The sequence below is a fragment of the Mastomys coucha genome, chromosome X (assembly GCF_008632895.1).
Source record: "Mastomys coucha isolate ucsf_1 chromosome X, UCSF_Mcou_1, whole genome shotgun sequence".
NCBI lineage: Eukaryota > Metazoa > Chordata > Mammalia > Rodentia > Muridae > Mastomys > Mastomys coucha.
The window spans coordinates 147527678-147538586 of NC_045030.1; the positions used below are offsets into that span (position 1 = coordinate 147527678).

Below are 10909 nucleotides of genomic sequence, written 5' to 3' on the forward strand. Positions count from 1 at the left end.
GGGGTTTTAATTTAATTTAATTTTTCTTATTTTATTTTATTTTATTTTTATTTTTTCTTTTAGAGGGGAACCTGGAAAAGGGGATATTGTAAATAAAAAAAAAATCTAAAAAAAAGAAAAAGAAAATAGGAAACAGTCATGCCTATATTCCAGCCTGATAGAAGCAGTCTTTTATTCATGTTCCTTTCTTCTAAGTGCCTCTGATTTCTGTTGATTTTACTGGAAGAGCACAGTCATCTCTGATATTTTTAGTAGAGGTCTCAAACAAAATAATGCCATTTATGTCAGTAAAGTTCAGTGGCAAATTCCTGGTCATCAGGATGATGCTTCTAAACTCACATTTATTACCACCAGAATCCATAGTGTCTCATTCACTACCAAATGCTGTTTGCATTGCTCTGTGAAGATGGAAGGCTGTGTAACCTGCCAGTTTTATCATATACACAAACAAAATACCAGGTACATTTCTGCAGTAAGGCTACACAAGGCTGTTTCTACAACATACTAGTCTTAGTATTGATTCACTCACCATAAGTCTCTCAATCTTGCTCTCAGAATTCTACCACAATGTTGGCCTCAATGTGGTGTGGATTAGAAAGAATAGGTAAGGCAAGCTTTTTTTTCCTTCAGTTTTGAGTTTGGGATCATAATCATCTTGAAGATACAAGATTTTATGTGTAGCTTCTGAAACCACTCCAGGCATATCTGACCATGGCCTTGGACATCCTTCCAAAATATTTCCTGAGATTCACCTTTTCTTTCACTTCATACTGTCTCTGCATATAGCCTTTCCACTATACAGAAGAACCTAATTTTTAAACAGATCATCTTGAATGGTTTTTTTGAAAGCCAGAAACAAGTGACATGTGCCTCAGATGCCTCCAGATCCAGCAGTGATGCTTCAAGAGCTATAGACATCAAAGTTCCTCAGGTCCTTAGTCATCTGTTATGCTAGTCCTTTGAGTGAGAATGATTTCTGCTTTGTAAGAGCATTCATAGTATAGGGGTTAAATAATTCTATTACATTAGTAGGATTTGTGAATTTTCTACTTTGTGTGTTTTACCATAAATAACCAATAAAGTTCAAAGAAAATTATTTATGTAACTGCTGTGCAGCTGTGTCTTCATGCAGGACTCCTAAATGTGGAGCTGGGACTGTCTCTGACTATATTACCTGCCTTTGGATCATTTTCCCCAAGCTAAGATGTCTTTTTAACCTCAATAGAAGATGATGCATATTGTGTTACTGCAACTCAATATGCCAAGACCAGTTGATGTCCATGGGAAATAGCTTATGGAAAAAGGGAGTATCTATGGCTGGATGGAGGTGAGGTGAGATGGAGGTACTGGGAGGAGAAGAGGAAGGGGAAGCTGCAATTGAAATGAAAAGTAAATTAAAAACTTGATCAATAAAAGTACCCACACCTTCACGTTGTTTATCTCTCTGCTCATTTTATTCCTCCAGTTATTTTTTTTTTACTTATCTGCTTAGGCCATGGGGAAAAGGTTCTCAAATTTTAACTATTGGGTTTTATTTAACCTTTTTAAAAGTTCTATAATGTTATACATTTTTATTGATAGCTAACATTCCAGATTACAGTATTGTTTAGTTCTCTTCTAAAGTATAATTTCTAGTATTTCACAAGGACAACTATTTTCATTATTAAGGTATAAAAGGTGATATAACAAGGGTACATTTAATAAAACAATTGCTTAACAACTCATAAGATAATAGAAAATTAATACATTTGCAAAATAATATGTAAAAACTTTCATATCTCTTAAGATATTTTAACATCATTGGAGAATTATTTTAGATTTCATTAGGTGACATTGAATAATTAAAATGGTATTTTCATTTTAAAAATGGTATTATTTTTACAAATCCAGTCTTGCAAACAAAATCAGGAAATAGGATCAAAATGTATCTTTTTCCTATTAAATTATTTATTCATTCACTTCATATTTCAATCAGTGCCCTGTGCTCCAGATTGTCCATTACACAGTTCCTTCCCAATACCCCAAGTCCCTTTCTCCATTGGGAGAGTGGAAGGCCCTTCTGGGTATTCCCTCTGCCCTGTCCCATCAAGTCTCTGCAGGAATAGGCAAATCCTTTCCCACTGAGGCCAGACAAGGCAGCCCAGTTAGGTTAATGGGAACTACAGGCTGGCAACACATTTAGAGACAGACCCCTCTCCAGTGTTTGGGTATGAAACTGTATGAAGACCAAGATTCACATCTGCTACATATGTGCCAGGGGCCTTATGTATATTCAGCCTGTGTATGCTTTTTGGATGGTAGCTTAGTCTTGAGAGCTCCCAAAGTACCAGGTTAGCTGACTCTGTTAGTCTTCCTGTGGGGTTCCTATGCCATCTGGATCACACAAATCTTCCCTCAACTCTTCCATAATATATCCTGAGCACTGTGAAATGTTTGTCCATGGGTCTCAGCACTCAGAGGTTCAGCTGGGTGGAACCACTCAGAGGATAGTTATGTAAGGATCCTCTGGTCTCTAAGTATAAGAGAGTATCATTTATAGTATCAGAGATTTGTCCTTGTCCATGGAATGGGTCTTAAGTTGGACCACAAAATTGGAAAATCTAATAGAAATAGATAATTTTCTAGATAGATACAACTTACTAAAATTAAATCAAGTCCAGATAAACTATTTAAATAGTCCTATAACCCCTAAGGAAATAAAAGCAGTCATTAAAAGTCTTGTAACCAAACCAGCCCAGGACAGATGGTTTTAGCAAAGAATTTTACTGGACTTCCAAAGAAGAGCTAATGCTGATACTCCTCAAACAATTCTACAAAATAGAAACAAGGGGACCACTGTCAAACTCATTTTATGATGCCTCAGTCACCCTGATACCTAACCCACCAAAGATTCAACAAAGAAAGTCAATTTTAGAACAATCACTCTTATGAATATTGATGTAGGAATGCTCAAAAAATACTCTCAATCTAATGTATATTCGTATAAAAATATCATTCATCATGACCAAGTAGGTTTCATTTCATGGATAGAAGAGTGTTTCAATATATGAAAATCCATCAGTTTAATCCACCATGTAAAAAAATTGAAAGAAAGAAATCACATGAACATCTCTTTAAATGCCCAAAATGCCTTTGCCAAAAATCTAACAAGTCTTGGGAGAGGTCATGAATATAAGTTGCATAACTAAACATGATAAGGAAATTACCACCCTTCAACATAGAAATAATGAAAAATAATCTTGGTATAACTCAAATCAAGCAAGTGTAAAACCTATATGAAATGAACTTCAAGTCTTTGAAGAAAGAAACTGGAGGAGATATCAAAGGAGAGAAAGACCTTCCATACTCATGGACCTTTAGGATTAACATATTTAAAATGGCCATCTTACCAAAACCAATTTACAGATTCAGTGCAATTTCTACCACATTCCCAACACTATTATTTATTGACCTTGACCCCAATTCTTAATGTCATATGGAAAAACAACAACAACAGCAACAATGAAACAACAACAATTAAAAAGAACCCAACGCACCAACCAACAAAAATAAATAAATAAATAAAAACAGGATAGCTAAAACAATTCTGTACAAGTAAAGAGCTTTTGGTGGTATCACTATCCATGATTTCAATTTTGACTACTGTTAGGCAGTAATATTGCATGTGTTTACAACTTTCTGTATAAATACATAACTGTCACGATAAAACTATAATATACCAAGTAGAAAAGGAGATTTCTTTCTCACCCAATCAATATATCCTAGAACCTTTGCAAATAAATATTTTAAATATAGAATCTGCTTCTGTGTCTAAGACACTAATGAATTCCATGTAGACCAAAATGTTAAAAGGAAAGGGTGATATTGTGTTTCTATAGTGACACCTCTTCCTATGCTCTACTGTGGAATTCCATTTAAAACAATCTTCTTTGTTATGGCTTTTATAATTTATAGTGGCTACTTGAAGAGTAACAATCATCTTAAGGGATGTCAGCTTGGCTCCAATAGACATATGTTGCATGTTTTATTTCATGTGCGAGTGATAGATTTTAAACTTTTATATATGCATTTCAAACCAGTTACCACAGAGTTAATGGAGCTAGTAATAGAACAGAGAGAAGGACCATCCAAGGAAAAGGAAGTAGTGTGTAGTATTGTAATGAGTAAAAGAGGAATGTAGAATGTGATGGGAATGGGAGAAATGGGTTAAAGTTGAGAATATGGTAAAGAACAAACAACATTAAGGCCTTTGAAAAAACCATATGGAAACCTCTATTGTAGAAGCTTCTTAAAATATGTAAATATACAGTTGGAATTTAAATTAAGTCACAATAAAGTGGTCAACATAATTCCCTAACTAGGTATCTTAAGTCACCAATAAAACCTCCAGTGTCAGGAATAGGTTACATCACTTTGAGCCATTGGCCCAGGGTTCCATAAGCTGGCCTCCAACCAAAACTAACTGCCATAGGGTATTTAAGTGGCATTGCTAAGTCTACACAATATGATGTTATGGTGCTAATGTGAAAGACACTATTACTTATGTAACTGAACATGGAGAAATTGAGTTGATGTCTAACTATAAGCTTTTCCTCTACTGAGTAGTATTCATGGTACTGGATGTACCATGTTAAAAGAGAAGGAAACTAAACATAAATATCAATTAGCAGAAAATCCTGAGAACTATAACAGTGACCTGGCAAAAATATACTGGTATAATAGTATAACAAAAGTTACATGATTAATCACCACATTTTGGGTGGATTCAAGGCCCATTCCATGAGCTGGAACTCCTACAAGACAATGCTCAAGAGTAAAGGACCGTAAGATTATATAGTTCATGGAAAACTACCTACTATTATTATGTTAAAGGAACATTGTAATAACATGAGTGCTAAAGAAATACTGCTATACACATAGGTTAGTGCTTCACTTACACTCATCATAGAAGTACCTTCTTCAGTAGATGGTAATTAACACAGAACTACACAATTGGACAATGTACAGATTCTGAGAGACATTGAAGTACTAGTTCCTAAATGGGGTGCTTCCTTCAAATCCTTCCCCTTGAGGCATGGGAATCTATGCAGAAGAGGAGGAGGGAAATATTTTAGGAGTAGAGATTTTAGTTGACTCTTAGGAAACACTGTTTTCTAGACACAATAGGACTGATATCACATGAAAGCTCAGAAAGTCTTTGACAGAACATAGAAGTCCTATACACTAATTAGCCAGAAAATATGCTAGTATTATAACAGCATAGTAGACACAAAGAATCAGCACTAACCAAAAAAGTACTTGCAATTGATACCTGCTAGGCAAAAGAAATTCAGATTTTTACAATGGTCTATAATTTTTCATATTCATCACACTCAGTGCCAGACCCCATGACCAGTAATAGGTGGCCAACATAGAAATGACACCATTTATTCATTTTGTATTTTTGTCTTTCTAAAATTTGTATGTTTTATTTGGGTTTTTGTATACATACACACACATGAAGCAAATGGTGAATGCACATCAAGTTGAGTGAGTAGAGGTGTGGTAGCACCGGGAATGGAAAACTTGATGAAGGGCAAATTCCTCATCAAAATATATAGTATGAGGAAACTTTTAAATTAATAAATGAATTAGATTAATGGCATATTCAAACTTTTCATATATGAAAGGAATATTAACCTCTGCTTGTCTTTAAAATTATTTGTGTCAATTCCAGTTCATTGCTCATAATCTACCATTCTTCTCTGGTGGCCATGGAAACATCAGAATTTCTAGAACCACATACATTTGGTGGTCACTAATATTTGGTCTTCATACATTCAACACACAAAGAAGCAAGTATTTTATATTTGGCACATAGTTTTTATTAACCATTTTCAACTTCAAAGGCCACTGACATGATTAGGCTATGTCTTGAATTAATTTCCATGTGAGAAAATTCTTAATAATATCATAATGCAGGGAAGCCATGTGTGATTCTTTGAGAGCTCAGGAGACTATACTACCTATTATTCCTGTGTAGTTTCTCAGAGTTTAGTGTGTAACTTAGCATATCTGTGATGTTCTCCTATGTATAAAATGGGTTAATTATTGTTTGGATCTCATTGGAGGGTGAGGAATATCAGATGTGCTAATCCCCCTGAAGGGTGTAAATGAGGCTCAAATTAAGCAAAACACAGGAGAGGAATGGAAAGGATTGTGCAAGGCCGGGACTGATTAATGAGACGCTGTTCTGAGTTGAAATACCTGCCTAACAGAACTTCTTTTACAAAAGGTGATTCACTTCTTGTGTGACTCTATCTCTGGTCAACATTTCCTGTTACTTGGAAGATATTTATGATATCAGCTTCTTTGAAATGGATCTCTTCACCCTTGATACACAAAGGTAACAACATAAAATTTACATGGAGGCATGAAATTTTTATTTCTTTATTTCTTTTTTTTTTTTGAAAAATTTTTTTTTGAAATTTTTATTTCTAAAACACATATATCTACAACATGGGATTTAGAGTTGGGTAACAAAATCCTTCCAGGCTATATCTCATTTATCTTGCACAACAGCTTTGTTTACCATGATTCCAGTTCAGTTTCAAAACACATTGCTTTTCACATACACTGTTTCAGACCTGCCTTGGAATGTATATGGGCAGAGTGTTACACAAGCCACCATCTCTTGTCAACTGATGGTTTGACTCTTGCTGGTGTAACTTTCCAAGAAGTATACCTCTTGTTCTATCCCAGTTAGGAAGCATATTCAACAGAGATTCCACCGAGATTGTGGAGCAGTGGAAATTGGTAGTAAAATTTTCCTTGCAAAGAAATCCAGTTTGTAATCCAGGTCCTTCAAACCTTTTATATAGGCAGAAGCAATGTCATTGTCTAAGTGTCTTTGCCTTCAACTTTTCTTCTCAAGTACCAATGGCATCCAGTAGGCCATATATTTAATGAGCATTAATGCTACGTACAAAGATATGAACTGAAAGGTCATCTAAATACCTTTGCACATAGTGTATGTGGAGATTTAGTTTGGTGTTGAAGGAGACAGTTACTCACATAATGTAGTCAGGATACTTTATACATTTCAATCAAATGAACCAAATATCTGAAGGTAGAACATTTAGTACATTATTGGAAATGATAGAAATATCCATCATTCCTCATGTTTTCCATATAGATTTTAATTTTATGGCACTGGGGAGAAAATTCAGGTTGTCACATATGATTAGGTATCACATGTACACAAATACAATCACAAGTATGAACACACACAAAGAAATACATATAGAACTCAATTATAGAATTTGGTCATCAAATGATATACATTTATCATTTGTCTTTTCATTCCTTCAGTAGACAATATAGATGGATTCAGTGTGCTTATAATAGTCCACTAACATAATTTAGAAATGCAAATATTCTGAGAAATATCTCTGCTTATTACTCTCATTTTAGTTCTTTAAAATATTTATGTATTGCAAACACAGTTGAAATAAAAATCACCTTACAAATGATATTGTAAATTCACTTTGCAATATTAATTTCATGCATAAAATAGACAAATAGGGCAAAATTGATGTCCAAAACATCTTGTAGAGAATATTATAGAGGATATTCCTGCCATTTTCTTAGATTTCTAGACTTCTTATATTTTTTTCTGATGTGTATTAAACCTTAATCCACATGCAGGCTTTTAAAATACAACTATGCAACTGTATAGACATGGTATGAGAGCTTAGTGCCATTCAAAGTGGCTCTCTTTTCCCATGTTCCTTTATGTTTCTCGCTTCATTTTTTGCTTGTTCAATCTAATCTTCAGATTTTCCAGAGAGAAGGAGTGCATCTTCAAGTTGACTGGCCTCTTTAGCAGCCTATCAGTTTTGGTTTTTGAAATAGTCATTGCCAGCAACCAATGCTGGCGCCTATGGGAATTCGAAGACAATGTTGTACAGTTTGTGTCATTTGGACTTTGGGAAGTTTATTACCCTCAAGTATTTAACATCTCAGGAACTTTAATCAAGATGCTGGTTCATAACCCTATTGATTCAACTTGGACTATTTCACGTGAATTTCAGTATGTACAGAACCTGATAGTATGGGCTATTTTTATGAAGCCTATAGTTCTGATTTTCAGTGCAATAGCTTTCAAGATTAGCTGCATGAAAGACCCATTTCTGAAGATGCAGATATATTGCTACATGATCTCTACCTTACTTCTGGGTGTTAGCAGCCTCTTTATATTTGTTGCTGTGAGTTGGAACCACATAGTAGATCTTTACAGCCAAACCACTCTTGACTTTCCACCCAACTTTCCTGTCAAGAAAGAAGCCTTGAGAAGCAAATATGTGACTGCTGTATTTCCAGTAGGGGTCCTGACAGCAACCATGTCACTTTTTGGGATGATCATGTTTCTTTCTGAGATAAGGTATTTGAAACTACAGAGTCAAGTGAAGGCCAAGTGTGTTTCCAAAGTGGCCTATCAAGAGGCCTGAGGTGAGGGCTCCTGAAGTTCTAACATACAACAGATGTCTCCTAGAAGAAAATTTCAGTTGACACACAAAACTTACATAGTCATCAACTTGTTCTAATAAATCATCAACTTTATTATCTGGGTTTATGTTTAATACTTGTATATTCTGCTACCTGCCAAATGCATTCCTTTCTTTAATTTTTTTCACATTCTAATTTCTGAAGGTCATGATCTTGTTTGCGGATTTTGTCAATAAGCATGAGCAGGCAAATGTACTGGTGAAAGGCTTCTTGCAAATATAAATATAACTAATACCACTTGAAATTGCTTTAAGAGAAAGGTAACACAAACACACACAAAGATCAGTAATTATGTTCTTGTTTGTAGAACCTTAGGTACACAGGTGAATTAAGGGCAGATCTAGACTTCATAGTGTTGACTTTTTGGACAGTATTACTGTTTTATAGAATAGGAATGCTATTCTGTATATAGAAATCAGTTAACTATCTGTTTGTGAAAAAATCACAAGTGACCAGGCATTCAATAGTGTGCTCTAATTGAAACAAGTGGTATGGAGTTCAGAGGAATGTTGTTCCAAAAATTGTTTTTCTTGTATTACCTCCTGCATCACTACATTCAAAATCACACTAATTTGCTAGCAAGCATAATTACCTATTGGCTAACATCAATCACTAAGATAAATCATGCCATTTTTATCCCAATATTATGAAAGGCATTTTATACATAAAACTGTAATTTATGCTATCTAAAAATTATCCCTTGTCTTTAACAGTCCCAAGTTTGTTTAGTAGTACAAAACTCTTTTTTGACTCTGGGCAATTTTTCAACTGTGAATCCTTGGCAGTTATAAATTGACTCATATTTCTAACATAAAGTGATACACTGTAAATATTTCCAATATAAAAGAAGGAAAGTGGACACAGAAAGAGACCTAAACCTATGAACATAAACTTCTAACAAGTCTTTGAATCTATCATCCAATGAAATGATGCAAGACTGTTTTAGCTTCAAAGGTCTCCATGATCAGTCAAGGTTCATTCTATACCTGTAGCTCTCCTAATATGTATACCCTGTCCTCCCCACTTCCATGGGGTTTGAATCATGTATGGGGCTCTAATGTTTCTAATACCCTCTCTTCAGATCTCTTCAAGGATTCTCATGCTACCTTATGGAGCCAAGACTATGATTCTATCCATGGATTTTTTTAAAACTTTTTCTTCCACTGCAAGTGAAGCTGTACCTTTAAGAATGATCTCTTCTGGCCTCTCTAAGAGCAAAACCTCAGATGCTCCGTTCACTGAGACCCACCATTTCCACACTCCCATTCCTGGCAATGTTCTTTCAGTTCCCAAACTAACTTTGCTTCACAAGTACTCTTTAATTCAGTAAGGGATTTTCAGACCACCCCCACACACACACACACGCATATGCATGCACACACACACACACCCTGATGTGGGCCTATGTACTGGAAGCTTTCCATGGAGATCTCTAGCCCTGCCAGTTGTAAGAGTTCAGGAAAAGGGGAGAGAGTATGAGCAGGGAGGGAGAATCGCCTCCACTGCCTCCACTGCTGCAGCTGCTTCCACCTCTATCTCTGCCATTGCAGCCTCAGTTGCTCCAAGATGCTGCACCCATCACCCTGCTCTGAGTCAGGCCAGGCTGAGTCAACAAGAGATCAACTAGCTAGCGAGTAGTGCAGGGGAGCTTCTGGTGGTATTTTGGGAAAGCAGACCGCTTCCTAAGCAGGAGTGTTAAAGCTCTTATGACAGAAGCTCTCAAATGACAGAATAGTTCTCACACACCTTTATTCCTTATGGATAGGATTCTTATATACAGTTTTGGGGTTGATTAGGGTCTGACAGTAGGTACTTCCCATTGACTTGGTCTGAGAGCTTGGGGATAACTAATTTGCATGTGAGAAAGCTTAGGGTGCTCCTATGTGACTGGTGGCCACAGACCCTCTCTATGGGGGGATGTCGGAGGCTGTAGCTATGTGACAGGAGACAGGAGCCCAGAAACATGACAAAATGCCTACCACCACCCCTTCAGGATCACTGGGGTTTAAAGCCTGTGTTCAAACAGGGACCAGGCTGCCTTTTACATTCCACTGATCTGTCACAGTGATAAACTCCCAAATGTCTGTATCATTCATAACAATCTCACCAACTTTGGAAAGTATTCAAACATATGAGATAGTTGGGTCCTTCTCATTCAAAGAGCCAAAGAACAACACCTGTCCTTTCCATGGACACCCTTTCAGAGCTAACTGTATGATTACTCATTGAGGAGTGAGTGCTGGCTTTGTCCAGTGACCTTGAAATCACTTCATCTACAAGACCCATTGCCACACTTCCTTGAATAAATCTTATACTGCCATTATATGGTCATTTTCATCTTTTATTAGCTATTTTCTTTATT

General features: G+C 36.0%; 1 protein-coding gene across 1 annotated transcript; it reads left to right on the forward strand.

Moving 5' to 3' along the window:
- Positions 1-5764: 5764 nt before the first annotated feature.
- On the forward strand, positions 5765-8602 carry LOC116095108. Its single transcript, XM_031376647.1, has 3 exons — positions 5765-5834; positions 6275-6385; positions 7817-8602. The coding sequence occupies exons 2-3, from the start codon at positions 6357-6359 to the stop codon at positions 8487-8489; spliced, it is 702 nt and encodes a 233-aa protein (XP_031232507.1). The 5' UTR covers positions 5765-5834; positions 6275-6356; the 3' UTR covers positions 8490-8602.
- Positions 8603-10909: the final 2307 nt, after the last annotated feature.

What these genes read in the sequence shown, in the direction of transcription:
- LOC116095108 (XM_031376647.1), top strand. Translation starts at nt 6,357, where the DNA reads ATGGATCTCTTCACCCTTGATACACAAAG. An exon ending in TTCACCCTTGATACACAAAG is followed by an intron (nt 6,386 to 7,816) that starts GTAACAACATAA and finishes TCTAATCTTCAG; the next exon opens with ATTTTCCAGAGAGAAGGAGT.